Source organism: Rhincodon typus, chromosome 5, assembly GCF_021869965.1.
Source record: "Rhincodon typus isolate 14 chromosome 5, sRhiTyp1.1, whole genome shotgun sequence".
NCBI classification, from domain to species: Eukaryota; Metazoa; Chordata; class Chondrichthyes; order Orectolobiformes; family Rhincodontidae; genus Rhincodon; species Rhincodon typus.
This window is the reverse complement of record NC_063336.1, coordinates 21,410,324-21,433,583: the sequence shown is the minus strand read 5'-3', so window position 1 is coordinate 21,433,583 and position 23,260 is coordinate 21,410,324. Positions and strand designations below refer to the sequence as shown.

The 23,260-nt window shown below is 38.7% G+C and overlaps 1 protein-coding gene across 1 annotated transcript; it reads right to left on the bottom strand.

Annotated features, from left to right (window-relative positions):
- Positions 1–2,754: 2,754 nt before the first annotated feature.
- Positions 2,755–19,380, bottom strand: LOC109919953 (sialomucin core protein 24-like). The gene is made up of 6 exons (XM_048597012.1): positions 19,284–19,380; positions 12,999–13,067; positions 12,154–12,222; positions 11,911–11,970; positions 6,909–6,968; positions 2,755–5,240 (listed from the first exon to the last, which is right to left on the bottom strand). Exons 3-6 carry the CDS (start codon positions 12,164–12,166, stop codon positions 5,074–5,076), a joined length of 300 nt encoding a protein of 99 aa, XP_048452969.1. The 5' UTR covers positions 12,167–12,222; positions 12,999–13,067; positions 19,284–19,380; the 3' UTR covers positions 2,755–5,073.
- Positions 19,381–23,260: the final 3,880 nt, after the last annotated feature.

Below are 23,260 nucleotides of genomic sequence, written 5' to 3'. Positions count from 1 at the left end.
AAAAGGCATTAGGGTGGACAAATCCCCAGGTCCAGATGGGATCTATCCCAGGTTACTGAGGGAAGCGAGGGGGGAAATAGCTGGGGCCTTAACAGATACCTTTGCAGCATCCTTGAGCACGGGTGAGGTCCCAGAGGACTGGAGAATTGCTAATGTTGTCCCCTTGTTTAAGAAGGGTAGCAAGGATAATCCAGGTAATTATAGACCAGTGAGTCTGACGTCAGTGGTGGGGGAAGCTGGAGAAGATACCGAGGCATAGGATCTATTTACATTTGGAAGAAAACTAGCTTATTAGTGATAGGCAGCATGGTTTTGTGCAGGGAAGGTCATGTCTTACCAACTTGATAGAATTCTTTGAGGAAGTGACAAAGTCGACAGATGAGGGAAGGGCTGTAGAAGTCATATACGTGGACTTCACTAAGGCATTTGATAAGGTTCCCCATGGTAGGCTGATGGGGAAGGTGAAGTCGCATGGAGTCCAGGGTATACTAGCTAGATGGATAGAGAACTGGCTGGGCAACAAGAGACAGTTGTCGTGGAAAGGAGTTTCTCAAAATGGAGAACTGTGACCAGTGGTGTTCCACAGGGATCCGTGTTGGGACCACTGTTGTTTGTGATATACATAAATGATCTGGGGGAAGGCATAGATGGTCTGATTAGCAAGTTTTCAGATGACAGTAAGATGGTGGAGTAGCAGATAGTGAAGGGGACTGTCGGAGAATGCAGCAGAATATAGATAGATTGGAGAGTTGGGCGAAGAAATGGCAGATAGAGTTCAATTCAGGCAAATGCATGGTGATGCATTTTGGAAGATCCAATTCAAGAGCAAACTATATGGTAAATGGAAAAGCCCTGGGGAAAATTGATGCACAGAGAGATCTGGGTGTTAAGGTCCATTATACCCCGAAGGTGGCAATGCAGGTCGATAGAGTGGTCAAGGCAGCGTACGGCATGCTTTCATTCATCGGATGGGGTATTGAGTATAAGAGTTGGCAGGTTATGTTACAGTTGTATAGGTCTTTGGTTTGACACATTTTGAATACTGCATACAGTTCGGGTCGCCACATTACCAAAAGGATGTGGATGCTTTGGAGAGGGTGCAGAGGAGGTTCACCAGGATGTTGCCTGGTATGGAGGGCACTAGCTATGAAGAGATGTTGTGTAGATTAGGATTATTTACATTAGAAAGATGGAGGTTGAGGGGGGACCTGATTGAGGTCTACAAATCATGAAGTATAGACAGGGTGGATAGCAAGAAGCTTCCCCCCCCCCTTTTTAAATGATAGCGTAATTTAAGATGTATCTAGACAGATACATGAATGGGCAGGGAGCAGAAGGATACAGATCCTTGGAAAATAGGTGACAGGTTTAGATAGAGGATCTGGATCAGCACAGGCTTGGAGGGCCAAGGGGCCTGTTCCTGTGCTGTAATGTTCTTTGTAATAAAGAAAATGGAGGATGTACATTCCTCATTACTCAAGAGCAAAAAAAGGAATACATTTACTCATAGGGCCTATTAAGCACAGGGATAGGAAAGGTATGTTAAAATAAACAGGATTGATGAACAGCCAAACTCCATCATAGGTAGTCCTTCCACACTACAGAATCAAGATTTAAATGGCTCTGTATTACAAGATAAGTCTTAGTACAGTATTTGCTCTGGAGATGTGAAATAATTTGATATCAAAATGTGCACACTGATCTTTGAAAAGGCAGTGCTTGATGTTAAAACTTGTGTACAAGTTGTTTAGTATGGACTAACAAACATTTACTGAAATAAAGGTTCCAAGCAGACTCCGCAACAAAGTGGTGGAAGCACTATTACCAGAATTGGAGGAACCAAATCATGATCATCTTCTAGAACCGCAAGACTACAGATTAAATCAGAAATAACTGGTAGACACCTACCAACAAATTGCACAATCAAAACAGGAAAGTATAAAATCTGGACAAGGGAGTGAAACTATGGTATGCTCAAGCACTTCTAAATCATTTGAAATTTGACCAATTCCAGACAAAATGCTATTATACCAAACATTCAATGTTTCAATGGTTGAAACTGTGCTTGTTATTGAGAAAGGTGTTCCAGCTTCCACACCATTACTTTTGGCCATCAAGCCAGGTTTGTTTTTACCCTATACACAAGTCCTTACCATTCAGCAGACAGACTCAAATTGGTGAATGGTGTTGCAATAATGGATCCAAGAAAATTGTGCTGATGGGATTTGGAGTCATCAGCAATTGTAGTTGATTATAATAATTTTGTGGCAATCTTCACTGCAGTCAAACAGGAATGGAAGGCTTTATTTGCACAAGACTAACCAGTTTCCAACTCATTAGCTTTTAATGGGAATTAAATATTTGGAAATACCTCACCTCCTAGTGGCATGTCACCTTTTCTCCCGTCTTTACCTTCAGACATCAATATACTGAAAACACGAATTTGGTTTGGTCCCACAGAAAAATGATCTTTGATAGTGACCATCTTTTCTGTTTGAATCTAGATTCAATTCATCATGTTCTGGAGACTAAAGGGTCATGAAACCATTTTTTAAATTAACACCCAATAAAAATCCACTAAAAGTTTATTCACTGACCCATTAAATAAAAACACACTACTATTAATCCTAGCATGGGTTAGGAAAACCAACAATTGGGACCTTGCTAGGTGGACTGTAGTACACTGCATTTTCCATCAAACCAGCTTTACTTTTGTAAGTGACTAAGCTCAAGTAAATTGAAAAAGCACAAAAGTAAAACATGAAATTTATTGGTTGGTATGGTTGCACACTGTTCAGAGATATTGTGGGGTGTAACAACATTTCACAACATTACAGGTAAAGCAGGCACCCAAAAAGAAAACTTCAGCTTTTACATTACATCACACTTTGGCAAGTGAAGGCAGCAGAGTTCTGAACGAAGCACTTCCAAAACATAATATTAAACACTTTCTTTCTCATCTCCCCTGCCCTCCAATTACATTTTTGGCCATACTTCAAGTCAATGGCTTACAAAGTATCCTTTAAGGCACTTTAACCTGAATTCAATTCTCAATTGCACAGCCTAGATGTAGTGCAAATCTTGAGCACCTGAAACAAGAGGACAGTAATACAGTCTGCAGCTACAACTTCAAGGTACTGAGGGTGCAGTGAACATTTCAGTGCAATAAATTAAAGCATGTGAAAAACATGGTACAGCAACAAGGCCCCTTGCAGCTGAATGCAACTTAGTCTTGTTATGCCCAAGTAGGTTACTTAAGTCCACATACTGCAGTTTAACTAAAGCTTTGTTAATTTAATGCAAAGGTGTGTAGCTGCACAAATAACAAAATAAGAATCCCTTTGGTTTTAGATGACAGACAAAACAAATGCAAGTGCAGCAATGAGACAAGATAATGTCCATAAAAAGATAAGTTAGAGCACTTGAGATTAGCTTGGATATTACAAGATATTGATAAAGCAAATTTTAGTATTCAATACATCAAACAGAACACTTATACAAGAAACATACAATTTAGCTAGTGCTGTTTATCTGAAGCATTCAAAAACTACTCAGGTTACCCAAATATTGATGGCCAATTAAGCAGCACTCCACTTGCATTATACCCAGAGCAAGTCTGATTTCTATGCAGCTTATTATATTTCGGACAGGTGGGAGAGACTGGGGGAAAAAGGAGAGAGAAGAATTTTAGGTCATTTTCAAAAACTGAATCTGAAGTTTTGATCTCGGAAGCAGTCACTATGCACCTACTTTAAGGTAGATGCGGAGGCACAATTTTTTCAAAGCTTTGGATTCTACTTTGCAAGTTTATGGAAGGTGAGGGGAGGATTAATTAGACCAGAATATATCTTGCATTTCAAACACAATTATTGGTCACCAAATAAAAAAATCTGGACAATCATTCTGTCCATGTTCAAATTATCTGCCTCAGGTTAGTAATTTTATACACCATCACTTTTGTTTACCCTGAATGCAGCAACTTTCCCAGTTATTATCCACATTTCAATTGCTTTCATTTTTAAGATGTACAAGAGCATATTGCTCCATAGAGTAATTACTGTGAAGTTATTGTACACAACTGATCAAATCATTTACAACATAAAGCACTTAACCAACCCCAGAATTAAACAGCATTATACACTTCAAGATTTAGAAATTTAATGTGAAATGATTGTCTTCCAATTTTACAGAATAATCTCAAGCTAAGATGTTAAATTTTTCACATTAATGTCACTGAGAGCTACCAACTTTAGTGATTCTGCTCAAAGAAAACAAAATCCTTCTTGCATATAATCTGCTCTATTCTTCCACATTACACAAATGTAAACAGAATGCAAGTACTATATTCACAATGCAGAAATCTTCAATGTACCACAACATGCAGTATTTCACAAGAGCCAATGGCAAGGGAAAATACTGGAACCAAATCAATCCTCCAAATCTCCAACAGTAAATCCCAAATAAAAAAGTGGATAACATGCGTTCTGATTTAACACCCATTCATGCAAAACACACAACCAAGATCACTACTGAAAATGGAGTTTTTTCTTTTTTTACTTTGGAGATATGAACTAAAAGTGGCAAACTAAATCAGGATCTAGTGCAAATAATCTAAAATGTAATTCACTTTGGAACATTCACTAAAAATCATTTACATTACTGTAATTTGTTACAGTAATCAGCCCAGTTGGCAGCCCTGGATTACAAATCAACCATTTTAACACTGAAAAATCTAAAAGAGAAATACTTTGTGAATAAGAACTCTAGTTTATTTGACAGAGGCCCATATTCCATGGTCAAAACTTTAGCAGGAATAAGGCCACATTTATTTAAGGCATGGCTGTCTTCCCTCCCCCAAAATCAATCATGTGCCCACGTGTTTGGATCAATTAAAGTTTACAAGCCCATTGAACAAATGGCAAGTCAAAACTTAAAATCAAAAAAGTTAAACCACGCACACCATTAAAGATATGGCTAATTCTAAAGAATAGTGTTTTCTCCTGAAACTTAACCTACAGAGCGGACCAACAATGTAAGCAACAGCCAAAATATTGTGGTCCAGCAGGGAGGTGCTTAGAGCGTGTGGTAGTTCCTATCCTTAGTTTTGCAGAACTTCACAGCAAAAAAGATTACAGCTTGCAATCCAAGCACAAGTACAATTCCCCCAATGAAACTTGCTGCATCAAAGGTAGATTTCTTAGAGGGCGGAGGTGGTACTGGAGTCGTCCCATTAGGTGTACCTGTAGAAAACAGAAAACATGTCAGGGTAAAACCAAATGCTGCACTCTTGCAAAACTGAAGCACAATTCTATTCAATACATGGTCATTATACAGGCTCTTTTAAATGGTGAAAGAGGACAGAATCCACAATTGGCCTCTGGTACATCCCAACGATGAAAAAAATAATGGGCCTACTGGCTCCCTGGAGGCCAAGTAAATGAAACAAAAGGAAAAGATTTCACTACACTACACAGAATCTCAGGAACCAGTGTGTAAGATTACTTGGATTTCAATCATGAGGGAGTCATTTATCTATGAAAAAGAAAACACTGGAAACTATCCAGAATTAAAGTGGACTACCAATGTACTGTAAAAGACAAGTACAGTAATGCAACAGGGTGGGATTTCTAATAGCATGTTTATATTTTGGCTAAAGGAAAGATACAGTGCTGACTGAGAAAGTGGACAAATAGATAATGGGAAGGGAATGGAGAATGCAGAAAGGGATTAGTCTTTGACATCTTAGAAAAAATTCCAAGATTCTTCAGATATTAATGGTAAAATGGATGCGGAGTCAGAGGAAGGAGATATTAAGTTTAGTCAATAGGTTTGCTTTAACAGGTGACCAAGGGAGAATGTGAAAGCATACAATCCAGGCGGATGAAAATAACCACCCTAGTCAGATGCTTTTCAAGTAGTCAGATTCAGAGAAACCCAGTTATGGAGGACATTAAAACTGGATTTCATTTGGGGTAAAGGAACTTAGAACCATGAAATGATTTAAAAAACAAGAATGAGTGATTTGAAGGGGTGGTCTGGGTACCTAGGAAACAAAACAGGTCCAAGATATGGGACTTGATAGAGGTATAGGACATAGATGACCTCTAGTTTATGGAAGACTGACAACTGAAGGTTGGCTAGGTCAGGATAGGAGTAGCACAAGATCAAGAGGGATTTTTGTTCAAACTTGAAAGGAAAGGCAGTTAAAGAAATGTAAAGAAAATCAATTAATTTTAATCTCAGAAGCAAAAATGAACATTACAAGAGCTAATACATCACCGTCTTCAAACACTAAGCCATAAAATGTTGAAAAAGGAGATTCATGGAATCAGAATCCCAGTGTAGAAGTAGACCATTTGTACCATTGCACACTGATCCTTCAAAGAGCACCAACCACCACACCCCACACCACACCCCCCCCCCACCCCGCCAACCAACACTATCCTTATAACCCTGCACTTCCCACAGCTAATCCACCTAGCCTGCACATCCCTGGACACAGTAATTTAGCATGACCAATCCACCCAACGTGCACATCTTTGGACCGTGGAAGCATCCAGAGGAAACACTCACCTCTCTGCTCTTTCATTCAATTCCACAATTAAGGGATCAATATACCTTGACCACTATCCAAACTTCAGGAACCTGTAGACATACACTTGGTTGCTCTACATTTTTCTCCTTGCACTGTTTATCTGCTGTACCCACACTTCTCCATTTACCCTTTTACTGGCCAACTGATCACTTCACTGACACCTTCCTGCAACTTACAGCTTTCCTCTTCACCATAAATCCATGGCTCTTTACAGTTGAGAAATCACAGAATTTCTACAGTGTGGAAGTGGAAGCAGGCCATTCGGCCCACCAAGTTCACACTGATCCTCCGAAGAGGATGATTTTATATTTACCTGCTGTAGTACCAAGGCTGGTGGCATTGGGTGCCAGAGAGCTAATTTGCGTGACAGGAACTGTGCAAACAACAAAAAGTAGTTAATGAACAATAAATATCCACAATTTCAAGATCAAGAGTCAGATTTCAAACAAATCTAAACAATTCACAGTAGGACTGAACATCAACAATCAATTCAGCCTTCTTTCAGATAAGTACTGCAGCAAATTGTTCACAGCAATAGCTATGGGAGTGAAGCTGTATTGAACAGTTTCCAAAAATCAAAGCAAAGTAACTTGAACTTACTGTGTTACTGTCTCACTAGATCAACGTCTAGAAGTGTAAGGAGGCAGCTACTTTGCATTGCACACTGATCCTCCAAAAAGCATTCCCTCCCCCCCCACCCGCCAACCAACACACTATCCTTGTAACCCTGCACTTCCCACATCTAATCCACCTAGCCTGTACATCCCTGGACACAGTAATTTACAACCTACAGGCTGTGAACAAGCAAGGCAATATTCCACTGATACTGTACACAAAAAAAAACAGCATTAAAATAAGCACCAAATACAGGGTTATGATTTGAAAAATATACTTTATAGCTTTTTTGTGAAAGGTTTATTCAGCCAGAGGATTAATATTGGATCAAATCTGGACTAAATCTTTGCCTTTCAAAGACTTGGTCAGTCAGACCATTTATCACCTGACAGAAAGTTACTTCTAAACTGACTACAAGCACATGTATCTGATGGAAAGATCACTAATTTAAAGCCTGGGCATGACTGTTAAAATTGAAAAAAGTTGCTACCTCAAGCAAAGACATTTACCTGAAGGTTATGGGGACAAATTCATCTTAAATTTTGAAGAAACTAATGTAAGCAGTCCAGGTGGTTTGACATTCAAAAAAAAAGAAAGTTTGTTTTGTGAGGAAACAAATTGAATAACAATGCCTGTCAACCCAACATTGAGTTTGGGATAGTTGTTTTGTATTTAAAATTCAGTCCCAATTTAGTAAGGTTACCTTTGAGAAAGCAAGATCTCAACTAAAATAAAAAGGATAAGAATAAACAATTTGATAATGCCTGCAATCACAGGAATGTTTGATTTCTGTTTTAAAGATATCAAAAATGTTACCTGACTGCAAAGTTTGAGGACTATAAGGGATGGTGACTATTGCACATAAAACATTAAGAACTGATTGAGGGTAGGAGATAGCATTAGGAAAAGAACACAATGGAAATAGAAATAGTTAACAAAGGGAATTGAATCAGTTTGGTATTGACCTACGGGATATGGAAAAATGTAGCGGATACCAATAATTTATTAGAAAAAAAGAGCACGAGCAAGCTATGAGCTTTTTACTATGAACTGAATCTGATAGTACAACCACCACCCAAGGCAGTGGAACATGGACAAAAATCTTGCAACAGAACATCCCCTTCTGAACTTCTGATAAGATCACCTGAAAATCATGAATGAGACATGATACCAGTGCACAGAAGTGATCAGTTATACACTGCTAATTTAAACTTACGCATACATTCACTTGCACTTTGCAGATCATACATGTGTGGTGGCTAGATGGCCTTTATCTATTCCCTACATTGTTCTTTTAAAAATGTAGTTCATGTGCATATTTTCTACTTCTAAGCAGAGAGCTTATCCAAAACTTGTCTATTGTCTAGCTTGGTTAATGTTAGGGTTTTTGTTTGACTTCCACTATGTGAAGCATTTGGCTTTTCTTTTGAGATCTTTGTTGGTTGCTGCTCACTGACTCAGACAACTCCAAAAGGCTATTCATCTCAAATGTATTCTAGCTATTAGAGAAATATTTGCAGGAATGAGTAAAGAATCAAGAAGTCAAATACTGCAATGTTTGAAGAGCTACAATCTTAGTCTATGCATATTAAATTGCCAGCACCGATAACAGGTTCAAGTTGCTTTGTTTTTAATTTTGGATATTGTTCATACAGCTTACAGTAAATTTGATCAAAGGTACCGTGCAAGAACAATGAGCTGCATTAAGCCATGGGAAAAACATTAGAGCAGTTGGAAAAATATTTGGTTAATGTAGTCTTCACAAGAACAGTAGCCCTGTATAATCAAGGTTATAGAATGTACAGCTGCAGTTGCTTACATAGATAAGAACATTTCACACTAATTAGTTGTTTCTCTTGAATTGTTTAATCTCTTGCAATATTGAGTAGGTTTTAGTTAAGATTTTTCAGACAATTGATATAGATTCCGAAGTAGTTATAGATCCACCTACGTACAAAAAAATGACTAAAAGCATCAATGGTAAGGTTTCAAACTAGTTTCATACTGTAAAAGCAGCTCTCATTATTATAGGGAGGAATGAATCACAGGTACATAAGTTAGCAGACATTGGAATGTGGATTGAATTAATATATTAAGACAACTTGTTAGCTAAAGAATTATGACATTAGATGTAACCATTGGAACAGATTAAAAAAGTCAATATTCTTTTGTATTTTGTAATGAGAAACTTAAGATTCTGAAGAGATAGAAAGTATCAATTAAATTGGCAGTTCACAGTGCGGCTGCCAAATGTTACTTGAATACAGTATCCATTGTAAAAAGCCTCAACAAGCAAGATAAAGTCTGGGAAAGCATCATAAAGGACCAAGGGTGGACCATAAGCCTATACATTTGTCAGTGACACAATTAATTTAATGGAAATCCATTGAAATTGCTGAGGACCAGAGAGCCAATTATAAAAGGATAACTCATTGCTGCTGACCAAGGGGTGGGAGGCACGTGCACTCTAAGTTTAAACTGTACAAGTTAAGACATTCTGAAGTTTTTGTGTCTTTTTGCTATGCTGTAACTGAAGCTGTACATCACAAATAAGGTCACCTGAAACCACCCCATGAATGAGACTCTCATTGAAAATGAGATCTAACAAATTTCGTTAGATGCATCCAAAGCCAGCCATACTGGTCCCACTAATTTTCTAGCCATTTTATCTGGCAGAATGTCACCAAAAACAGAACTAGTTCTGAAGACAGGTCACTGGACCCAAAACATTAACTCTGCTTTTGCTCCACAGATGTTGCCAGGCCATGGTTGTTCCAAAAGCTTTTTTGTTTTTGTTTCTGATCTCCAGCATCCGCAACTCTTTAAAAACTGAAAGAACTGCAGATGTTGTACATCAGGAATAAAAACAAAGTTGCTGGAAAAGCTCAGCAGATCTGGCAGCATCTATGAAGGAAAAAAAAACAAACGGTTAATGTGTTGGGTCCGGTGACCCTTCCTCAGAACAGCATTTTTTTGGTAAACTTAGTATCATTGGCCCCTTTGTAATTCAGGATCAGCTAGTCAGACAGTCAGAACAGTTTCTGATAAACTTTAATGTGACGCAAACAAGTACTGACAGTTTAAAGGTAGTTAACTTATCCCTCAGTAATATTGCTCTCCAGTGACCAGAATGATGGCAAAATTAAGATACTCACACTGGTGCTAAATTATGAAAACCACCACATGCTGCTGAAATGTGACTTTTGGACAATTTTTGCTCATGATGTTATCACTTAGTATAGATGCAGATTTAATGTGCATTACAAATCTAAAGACAGCAAACTACAATGGTATGTGGCACAACCTGGCTATGATAAATTGGGAATCATTAAAGGGATAACACTAGACAGGCAGCAGAAACATTTAAAGAATGCATGGAGGAACTGCAACATTTGATGATTCCTGGCTGCCACAAAAGAATGGGAAAAGGTGGCTTGACCATGGCTAGAAAGGAAAATCAGGGATGGTATTAGATCCAATAAGGGGTATACAAATTAGCCAATAAAAGCAGCAGACCCGAGGATTGGGAGTTTAGATTTCAGCAAGAGAGGGGACAGTGGGATTAAGAAAGGAAAAATATAGTAGGAGAGTAAGCTTGCAAGTAACAAACTAATTGTAAAAGCTTCTATGGGCATGTGAAGAGAAAAAAAGAGAGCAGTAACATCAAAAATAGGTCCCTTACAATCAGCAACAGGGGAGGTTTAATGGGGAACAAGAGGGCAGACCAATTAAATATATATGGAGTGTCTACAGCCAAGAGTCAGAAATCGCACAACACCAAATTATGGTCCAACAGATTTCTTTGATATCACAAGCTTTCACCTGATGAAGGGGCTACGCTCAAAGCTTGTGATTTCAAATAAATCTATTGGACTATAACCTGGTGTGATTTCTGACTCTGTCCACCCCAGTCCAACATCGGCATCTCCACGTTTAATTAAGAGGGCAAGTAACATCCTAAAAACATTGGAGAATACATGGTCTAGCAAGAGAAAAACTGAAGGAAATTATTAGTAGCAAAAATTGGGAACAGGAGCAGAGACATCTTGATTGTGGATGTTTTTGTCAGAAAGTAGTCAAGGCCAAAGCTTTGAATGTTTTAAGAGATTAGATTTAGTGCTTAGAGCTAAAGGTAAAAAGATATGGAATGAAACGAGGAACAAATTACCGTGTAGGATAATCACTCATGATCGTGTTGACTGGTCAAGCAGGCTCAAAGGGTCAAATGGCCTACTCCTGTTACTTTTTTTTTTACATTTGACAATGATAGTTGTCAAATATCAAATTCAAAAAGAAAGCTTTGATTAGATCAACATGTTATACCTGCGTTTGCCAGCCACCTTACCAGTTGGCAAAACATCCTGCATTGTTACATGATCCAAATGGGAAGAAACCCAGGGCTAGAGTTTGGGCCCATACTCAACCAAATCACATTACTGTACTTTGTAAACAAAAAGGCAAAAATACTTGGGTCTTCTGGCATTAATTCTGTTCAGATGAAAGCTCATTGACTGGAGTTAACTCAGTTTCTCTTCAATGATGATGCCAGAGCTGAGCATTTTCAGCACTTAAAATTCTACACTTCTAGGCCCCATGAAAAAAGCCATTCCAAAGGAAAAAAGTAACTTAAAATAACATCTCTACAAAATTTGATTAAGGATCATAGTTAACCCACAGAAAGCCATCAAATCTTCCATTACCTGAAGTAGAAGAGTTTGAAGAATTGGCAATTGCAGAAGTTGAAGTTATGGTTGCAGGGACTGAAGGATAAGAACAGCAAGAATAGCAATTAAAGCAGCAAGTACAGCTTGTACCAAGCAAGTCAACAAGTTACATCTCACTATACAAGTCACATTTACACAGAATTTAAAGGGAGGAATCATGGTATCCTACAGTATTGTAGGATTGATATTGGGTCACAGTTACTCACAGAAACCCATTACCTGAAGTCAACATGCTTGAAGTATTGGCCGGTGAAGTAGGAGTTGGAGCTGCTGTAATATTTGGAAGGGCTGAAGGACAAGAATAGTATGAAAAGCATTTAAAACAGTGAATGCAACTCACACTAGGTAAACAGATTACATCATACTGCAGAAAATATATATGCACAGTAGTTAAAGCTACATGAATATCCCAGAATATTGTTTTTTCTAAAATACATTTTTCACTGAAGGCAAATTTTCATTCTTTCTCCATTATACAAGAGATAGAGTTAAACAGACTCATATCTTCATCTAGCAAAGCATCCAAAAAAGGTCCAAAAAAGGTATAGAAATATTAAACTCTAAGCAACAGATAAAAACAAAGCAGGAAAAGAATGAAGTCATTAAGGAATTAGATGTGTCACAAATGCAATTCAGCAATTCCCATTTGACTATTTGGCACATGGGGGTGGAGACAAGAGAATGGAAATATAGTCTACACAGTAACGGCAAAACTTCTAAATGCCACCTAATCTGCTCAAATTGGTAATGGTTTGAGAGCAGGACTGCACACAAAGGCATTAAAGGTAATGAATTGGAATAGGAATACAAAAAAGTGATTAATCCAAACATTTGGCCACAGCTGAAATACTGCATTAATTCACAATAAAAAGATTACTGGAACCATACAGAAATTAATTCACTCAAGCACGGAAAGCAGGTCCGGATGAGTGGGGAAACCAAATGAGTAAGAAACAAAGAACACTCAGGTCATGAATCAGTACTAATGAGGCAAAAGTCAGATTTAGACTAGACAGAGGAACAGATGGATTAAAGTAGGTAGCTGAATTGCATGTTTGTCTCACCTTCACATGTAGTCAGGTTTGTGCAATTTTTTGATGCCTCCAATGAACTGACACATTTCTCCACTCTACCTGGAACACATCAGAAGAGGTCTATTATAGATTATATGCAGAATCACAAGTTTAAACAGGTTCCTGGTATTTGAGCTAGCTTTCCATTACAGCAATACAAATTCATTTTCATCTCCAGACTAGCTCCCTTTGGCCCTTTATTTTTCCCAGTTAAACGACCAACTTCTGAGATGTAATTAATTTGCTACTGATTACTCTGTTGCAAAGTATGCCATACTTCAACACAATTGGAAGTAAAAGCAATAGTATCCAAAGAAAACTCCTCAGTGGCTGGAGTCTTCTCCAGCACAAATGAAGATGGCTGTGATTGTTGGAAGTCAACCTTTTCAGCATATCAGTTCTTTAGGGCAGCATCCCACCACCTTTAGTTGTCTGGGTGTCACAACTGATTAGAAACAAAATTGAAACATTCTTAAATAGTAATTACATGACCACAGTATGGGTAGTCAGTGGCAAGTGACTCACCTTCCCACTCCTCAAAGCCTTCCCATCACTTACCAGATACGAAAAAAAGACCAATTTCCTCTCTTTAGTTTATGTGAAAAGACCAGTCCAATTGGGGTAACTGAAGGGGTTCGATAAACATCCCTATCTTCAGAGACAGCGCTCAGCACATCAGTGCAAAAAATAAAAAAGTTAAAACATTTTCAGCCAGCAGCACCAGGTGAATGATTCATGCCAGCCTCCTCCAGTGGTCCCAGCATCATGGATGCCAACTAGAACTCCCTTAGCAACATTTTGGTTTAAGTAACCCACATGGATTGCAGCTGTTCAAGACAGCAGCCCATCACCAACTTCAATGGCAACTAGAAATGGGAAACAAGTGCTGGCTTAGCCAGCAACACCCATCACCCATAAGTAAACCCCACCATGGCAGAAAATAGGCATGAAGCTAGTTTCATAGCCTCAGTAAAGATGACAATCATTTGTTGTAAAAATTCACTTAATTCAAAGCACCTTTTAGGGAAATAAGCCTGCCACCTTACCATGTCTGGTCTACATGCAACTCCAGACCCATGGCAATGTGGTTCACTCTCAATTGACTTTGAAATGGCTCAGCAACCCATTCAATTCAGGAGAATTGAAGGAGGAGCAACACGTGCTGGCCTTGCCAGCAATACCCACATTCCGTGAAGAAAGCAATACATCTTACTGCAATTAGAGAGAGACTTGGTGAGCCTGCTCCTTGAATACTGTACCCAGTTTTAGTCCAAGGACTAATATTCTTGCCATAAAGGGAGACTCACCACTCCTAGAAGCATGTTCCAAGGATAAGTTAAGACAGGCTCTGTGAATCCAGAATTTAAGACTGGGAGCTAACCTTAAGGAAGCAATCAAAATTCTGACAGTTTCAACAGAATAAATACAAGGAGGTTTCCCCTGGTTGGGGATTCTAGAACCAGGGGGACAGTCTCAGAATAAGGGGCAAACCATTTGGGACTGAGATGAGAAGGAATTGCTTCACTCAACATAGTAATACTTTGGAATTCCCTAGAGTATATTCAAGACAGATCACTAAATTAGTATATTCAGGATATTTTGGGACATAGGGGCAGTGGGGGAAAATTGAATCAAGGTAGATTAGCCATGATCTGATTGAACAGCAGGGTAGGCTCAAGGAGTAAAATGACCTACTCCTGTTTTTCTTTCTCATGTTGAGAAAATAAGTCTTATTTGTCAAATACAAGGTTAAGCGATTGTCACGATGAATTCTTGGAATGCATAACAGCTTAAGCAGGTTCTCCCACATCAACAGGTTCCATCACCAAGCATAAGATAGTAATTAGGAGACCATTCAGCCTCAAGCCTGCTCCAACACATTCGTGCATGGTTGATCTTTGTTTTTTAAACTCCACATTCTCATCTAACTTTGATAACCTGTAACTCCCCTGACTAAGAATGCACCCACCTCAGGCTTAAAAATCAATGACCCTGCCTCCACCACTTCAAGACAGTATTCCAAAGTATTTCAACTTTCACAAAAATATTCATCTATCCCGAAAGGGCAATGCCTAATTTCAAATGTCCACTTACTGTGGAATGACACACAAAAGATATCATCTCCCCCTTGTCGAGACCATTCAGAATTTATTTTTCCACTTCGAGTCACTCCCCACTCTTCTAAACTCTAGTGGAATGGCGTCCAACCCATCCTCAAAACCATTCACTCCTTCCAAGTATCAATCTAGTAAATCTCCTCAACCACCTCCAACGTAGTTGTATCCCACCTTAAATAAAGGAGACCAAAACTGCACAGTATCGGAGATGTGGTTTCACTAAAGTCCTGTAAAGATGTAGTATAACATTGAGGAATTAAACAAAAAGTAAGACGGACATAAGTATAGCAAAAGGACTGCTTTCTATTAGTCTTAATTACATGCTGCACCTGCATAATAAATGGCTCATCTACAGAACACCCAAATGCCTCTACACCACAGGATTCTACAGACATTCTCCATCTAAATAATACTCTACTGTTTCCATTCTTTCTGCCAAAGAATTCTTTCACCTTACATTTTCCCAATTATACTCCATCTGCCAGATTTTTTTGCCCACCCATATCGGGTCTCCATCCTCATTCTTCACAATACACTTTTCTCTATCAACTAGGAATTCAGATACGTCTTCACTCATGATCTCAGTCATGTAAAAACTGCAAGAAGTTGCAGTACAGACCACTTGTCACATCCTGCCAATCAGCCAAAGATCCATCTATTATGCACTTTTGCCAGACAATCTTCTATCCAAGCTAACATAGTCCATATATCATGAACTCATTTTCTGAAGAACCTTTGATGTGCTACCCTATCAAATACCTATATACCTTGAAATCCAAGTATAGGGTATCTACAGGCTCCCCTTTATCCATAGCATGTTATAACTTCGAGCTGCAATAAATTGATTAAACATATTTCTCTTTAAATCAAACCACGCTGATGCATTGATTACTTTGAGAAGTTCCATATGACAGGCAGGATTAGAACAATCAGTTGAGAGGGCATGCTCTAGCTCACTACTGTCAGAATGATCGTTAACTTATGATAAGGCATAACAATATTTGTAGAGCATCCAGATTGCAGGCTCACCATAAGAGCCTCTGCAGCCAGTTAAATCAAATGAAGGCAAGGATTTCCTCTCCACAGTTTCACTAGATTGATGTTTTTAAAAACAATGATGTTGCAGTAATTACTCCTAGTTTAAGATCACATTTTACCATACAGGATAAAGACAGATCTACACTATCTAATCAAGGTTTGCTTTTTAATTTGAATATGACATGCAAACAATGTCATGGGGCTAACGATAAATATTCAAACTAAACTTTTAGATATTTTTGAATCATCCTGATCCTGTTACGTGCCTGTCTAGAGCAGGCAGGGCTTGAACCTGGACTTCCTGGCTCAGATGCGGTGCTACCACTGACCCAAATCCCTCTTCCCACCTCGTAACATCCCCTGATTAGGGGCAGGCCACCAAAATGGCTTGTATGAAATCTGGAGAAAAGAAAAAGAGCTTTTTCTGCTCAAGTAATCCAAAGTCAGTCCAATTGCCCACATCCTCAGTCCCATGCTGCACTTATTGATGTTCAGATTTTATACATTTTTTAGAATTTAAATTTAAGTGCTATTTCAAGTATTAATTTGACAAATTCTAATTTAAGACCTTACAAAACAACACGGTTAAAGGAATGATCAAAAGTGGTTGCTAGTGTTGTATTAAAGGCAAAATATTCAGGAGCACGAGCTGATTCCAAAACTTCCTAGAAATTTCACAAAAACAATTAACTCAAACCTTAATTCTTATCCAAGTTCTCTCCAGAATTGGTGGGGGGAATGGTTGGCAAAAAATTAAGTACATAATTAATCTAATAACTGAAGGGATGGCAATTTTACTGAAAGAAGTTACTGTAATCCAATAGTAACGACTCAACTTTCCAAAGCTCTTTCTTTTCTCCAGATTTCATACAAGCCATTTTGGTGGCATGCCCCTAATCAGGGGATGTTACGAGTTGGGAAGAGGGATTTGGGTCAGTGGTAGCACCACATCTGAACCTGGACTTCCTGGCTCAAGCCCTGCCTGCTCTAGACAGGCACGTAACAGGATCAGGATGATTCAAAAATATCTAAAAGTTTAGTTTGAATATTTATCATTAGCCACATGACATTGTTTGCATGTCATATTCAAATTAAAAATCAAACCTTGATTAGATTCAATATGTTGAGAAAGAAACAACTAAAAACATGATAAAATGTTTGGCTGGCAACACCTGAACTTCCAAATTCACGTGAGCTGTTGGAGGTATCAATTTCCAGAAGAGCAAAGGTTTTAAGCTGCATTTCTAGCAGGTATATCAGGAAATTACATGCTTTCCTATCCTCAAGTTGATCAAATATTAGAAGAGGGGGGATTAAATTGGGCTAGCGAATAATTACAGCGATGGGGTGAAACAGGATATAGTCATGAATAGTTTTAATAGTGGTTGTAATTGGATTTGCATTTAAGAGGTTAGTAATGTAACATGTCTGTTTGTATATTTAACATTATAGAAAAGGGTCCCTTTCAATTTTAAAGTCTCTTTTCTCTCTACCCAAGTTGTGTCTTTAAAGATTGGGGTGTATATATTTGGGTCACTACGGCAAATGATTGATTTAAACAGAATCACTGAAATTATTAAATCCCTAATTACGCTTTCTAGATTCAATAACTGCATTGTCAAAACAATACAAAATATGAAATCTAGAAGCTAAATTGGCATCTAGTTTTCAGAACAATCTTAAAAACTTGCTACATGACACTTTGGTAAAGGGGTGTCTAAACAAAGAATTCTCAAAATCATGGTGGTTAATAATTCTTATAATTAACACCTCTCATACATTCAGTTGTATAATCACTAAACATGAAGTCAAATCCATCTGTTGAGTTAAACAGCTATACTCAAAATCTTAATGATTAAATAAACTTAAAGAACCATATCCCAATATATTTGCCCATCAGCAAGCCTATGGTATTGGTCACTTTCACAATGTATATCATTGTACATAGATCATGTAAAGTTATTAGTTTTCTGATGCAAAACTGCTCAAACTGCCTTGGCCCTGGCATGGATTGAAATAGGCAAACTTTATTTAGCAATTTGTGATATTCAATGAATGCATCATTGAACACATGCAAACGAGATGTCCAGCAACAAAATGCCAAGCACAAAAATTTTAAAGTTTCATATGCCTATCAACAGAAGTCAAATTTAGAACAGAAACCCAGGCGGCTTCATCCTTCTCAATTTTTCGAAAGTACAATCTGAGGACCTCTAAAAATAAATTGTTTCCACTACAGACATTTAATTTTTACTCATCCAACCCTATGCTCACAGGACCTGCCAACATGATCTTCATAGGAATTCTAGGGCTGGAAGAAGCTTTTCAGCCCATCACTAGCTCCACTGTTTTCAATCACATCAAACTTTTAAACACTTCAGCTTCTTATTCCAATCCCACCCCGATTTTTGAAATACAAAAAAAAAAGGAGTATTCAAATGAAGATACAAATGCTGGAGACCTGAAATAAAAACAAAATGGTGCAACCGCTCAGCGGGTCATGCAGCAGTGGAGGGAGGAAGTGCTCATGTTCCACAACAAACCTCTGACAAAGGGTCACACAACCTGAAACATTAACTGTTGTTTCACTATCAACTGATACTGCCCGATTTGCTGATTTTCAGTACTTTCAACATTTTTACTGCACTGAAATAACAGAACTGACTTTCTCCACTTGCATTATTTAAAATTTAGCACCATCCTTTGGGCCCTTTCTTTAATCGTGTCTCTAAACTGTTCTGTGTTCAAGATTCACTCATTTTGAGCATACCAGCCTGACACAAGCGTACCCTTAAATTCTGTCAGATCTTGGAAAAATCTATTTAGCATCTTAACTAGAAGAGGAGATTTTATGATGTCAGTTGGAATCGCAATCATCTTTTTTACTGGAACGAGATACCAATCAAAGTCCTAGACAATGGCTTAACCCAAATATCCAAGAACATTACTGCAGCAGCTGAACTCAAAAGAGGAGAACTTTAAAAAGTCTCGTCATCTTACTCAAATTTGGGACAGTTTATATAAGACATCAATTCAAATCCAGTTATCCAAAATCAATGACACCCATTAAAAGACGCGTTTCTGCCGGTTCTCACTGTAACAAAATACAAATCAGTTTTACCTTCACAGATCGTCCACAGGCAGCTCAAATTGGCATTTGAGAGATTTGTAAAGGATGTACAATTAATACAGTCCTTGAAATCGCTGCAATTCACTGGAAGGAAAAAATTACATGTTTTACACAGTGGTTTTTAAAGTTGAGAATGAATAAAAAGCCTACTCAGAAGCCATCTGCCTTTTATTCTGGTATGCATACACATCAGAACTAAGTTAACTATAGCAATAACAAATGAAGAAATCAGGTTCTGGAGTAGATCTGTAGCTGGGGTTGTGGGTGTTGAGGTTGGTTGGCTCACCGAGCTGGTGTTGTTCCGCAGACATTTCGTTACCGTGCTGGGTAACATCCTCAGTGCAGCCTCCGATGAAGCGGTGTGTTTTCCCGCCTGGTTTTTAAACTCTGGGGTGCGTTGTGATGGATTGCCTCACTTCCGTGTTTCCTCCGTAGTGGAATGTATATGGGGTCGAGTTCAACGTGTTTATTAATAGCCTGCTTCGTGGAGTGCCATGCTTCCAGGAATTCTCGTGCTTGTCTCTGCCTACCCTGTCCCAGGATCTTGGTGTTGTTCCAGTCGAAGTCGTGGTTCATGTGGATTGAGATGAATGAGTATTGGTCGTATCTTTTTGTAGCCAGTTGGTGTTCATGTACTCGTTGTTGGACAAACAGGAAGGAAACTAACAACAAGAGTACATGAACACCAACTGGCTACAAAAAGACATGACCAGTACTCACTCATCTCAATCCACATGGACAAGGAGAACAACGACTTCGACTGGGACAACACCAAGATCCTGGGACAGGCTAGGCAGAGACAAGCACGGCACTCCATGAAGCAGGCTATTAATAAACACATTGAACTCGACCCCATATACATTCCACTACGGAGGAAACTCGGAAGTGAGGCAATCCATAGCAACAGACCCCAGAGTTTAAAAGCCAGGCGGGAAAACACACCGACGCTTCATCAGAGGCTGCACTGAGGATGTTACGCAGCACAGTAACGAAATGTCTGCAGAACAGCAAACCAGCTCGGCGAGCCAACCAACCTCAAGAAGAAATCAGGTCAAACATGAAATCAAAGGAAGTATTTGACCTGCATGTTTACATAATCAGTGTCAAAGATGAACTTTTTTTTAAAATCAGAAGACTACTGTTTACGAATAATCTCAAAAATTGAAGTTAGAATGATGTGAACAAATCACAAGACAATAAACAGGTGGAACATACTAGAATCAAGACATTTAAACAGCAATTTAGATGACCATTTGAAATGCCATAGCATACAAGGCTATGTGCCAAACACTGGAAAATAAGACTTTAACAGATAGATGCTTGATGACCAACATGGACACAATAGGTCAAAGCAGCATGTTGCATGTGTAAGAACAGACATGATAGGCTGTTGCCATTGGCCCACACATTGACCCTGAGCTCCAGAAATCCATATTAGAACATTCTGGAAATTCGGTTAGCTCATTTGTCCACCTGGTCAGGTGTAGTTAGTTCAGTGGATTCTATAACATGTGTGGTAAACCTATAACTTGAGATATAATATAAACAAGAGTTCAAACATTTTATGCAACTCCCAAGGCTTGCAATATCCATGACAACAAAAAGCTTGGAATCCCCTGCCAGGCTTCTGCTTATTTATCCAAATGAATGCATTAGGGAGAGGCCACTCTTTCTGCTACCAACTCCAGTTGTCAATATTAGGCAGGTTGTGACCTTTATTTATCCCAGAGAAGGCAGGTGCTTTTATTTGAGCCTCTACACGTGACATTTTTACCTTACCATTATTCCAAGGGCATAAGAACTTTAAGTCATTAAAGTTATGATTTCAAAGTGTAGATCTTGACTAAATAGGTAGAATATATAATGTTTGCAACCCTTTAGCATAGGTGATAGCCCTTCCTTCAGCACCAAAACTGAACATTAATTAAACCGTAAACAAGTTGAAGGGTAACCTCAAGTTTACATAATGAAGGATAAAGATACGGTGAATGACAGGTGTCTTATCCCTAGGGTGGGGAATTACAAGACGAGGGGGCTTTTTTGTTGTTTTTTTTTTGAAAGGAGAGAGGTAGAATTAAAAAAGACATGAGGCAATTTTTTTCCAAAACAGTGGCTTGTGTGGAATTAACTTCTAGAAAAAATGATGGTTACAAGTACAATTAGAACATTTAAAGACTTTTAGATAAGTCCACGTACAAGAAATGTTTGGAGGGATATGGACCAAGTGTGGAGAGGTGGAACTAGTTTAGTTTGGTATTACAGTTGGTATGGGCTGGTCAGTTGGATGAAAGAGTCTGTTCCTGTGCTGTATAAGTCAATAACTCCATAAGAAATTTCCTGAACAGAACTCCATCTGTGTACAAAGTAAATCTCTGCTGAAACAAGCACTTCATGGATTTGAAACAGTGCAGCATGTTATTGCAAAATGCTTTGCAATGGATTATGAGGCACAAGTATTCTACATTCTCAAATTTCTTGGTCTCAACTGACCAGTAATGGGACAGTACAGACACTTGAGTTTCCCTAGAAGCCAGGTTCAGGGGTAACAGTCATCTTTTAGCTGAATTGGCTACTTAATAACACAAAATAATCAGAGATAATGGTAAGAAGAAATAATTTCAATAATAGTTACTTAAGCATAAAACAAAAAACCGAGAAGAACATCAGTCTTAATTCTGAATTAAGATTTAAATTGACTAATCCAGAAGTCCAGGCCAATGCTTTGCAAGCAAGCTTTCAAATCCTGTTACATCCAATGGAATTTACATTCAATTAACACCTTGAACTGAAAGCTAGTCTCAGTAGCAGTGACCATGACAACTACCATCAATTATTGAAAAGACTAAGTGGTCCACTAATGCCCTTCAGAAAAGGAAATGTCATCTTAACACGGTCTGGACCACACATGACTCCAGACTGACAATAATCTCAACCTTAGCAACCCTTTGAATTGGTAACAAGTTGAAGTTCAATTGGAGACAAGCAGCAAATGCTGCCCTAACCATAAATTTAAAAGCCAAGGTATTTCGGTAGTCATTTCCAATTTCTTCAAAACATTAAAACCAAATACAGATGTGACCCAAACACATTGCAACAAGACAATGAATCTCATGCTTGTCATAGGAAGACTCTGGGCCTGTTCTCAATGGAGATTAGTCAATTTTTTTCTGAGGAGGCAGTAGATGGGGAAGAAGAGAAAAATCTCAACAAAATTTACAGAATATCGAGGAACCTGGTAGAGTGGACATGGAAAAAGTGTTCCCATGAGACACAAGAACCCAAGGGCACAAGCGCAGTGAAGGGATCACCTTTCGGAACCGAGGTGAGGAGGAATTTCTTCAGAGTGTGTGTGAATCTGTGGAAGTCATTGCTGCAAAGGGATATCGAGGCCACATCATTGAGTGTATTTAAGACAGCAATAGATAGGTTCTTGATAAGTCAGGGGATCAAAGGTCACAGGGAGAAAACAGGAAAATGGAGTCCAGGAAATTTCAGTTATGATCAAATACCAGAGCAGACTGAAGATGCCAAACAGACTAATTCTGCACTTTCATCTTACGGTCTTACTTTTATATTCATTCCCAGGATGTGCGTAGTATGGCTAGTGTTTATTGCCAGTAATACTTGCCCACAAAAGGTGTAGTGCAGTTAGAGACTTCAAGGTTTATTTTCCCATCGAGTGAACATGAAATCTCTCTTCCACCTTAACGTCCTGAACCTGAAGGAGTTTAACTTTCAACCAAACTTTCCCAACTATAGAGACAGTCCCTACACCCCCCAACAGTCTCATTAGAAAATAAACAACTCAAGATTTCCGCAACCACAACACTTCCAACCTGGAATCACAGGCTCATGCAGCACTTCTGGCAGACACAGGGGAAAATACACAGAGTGGGGGGGGGGGGGGGGGGAGAAAAGGAGGGGCCCCCCCCCACAACCCCACGAGGGGAGGGAGGGAGAAACAAGGG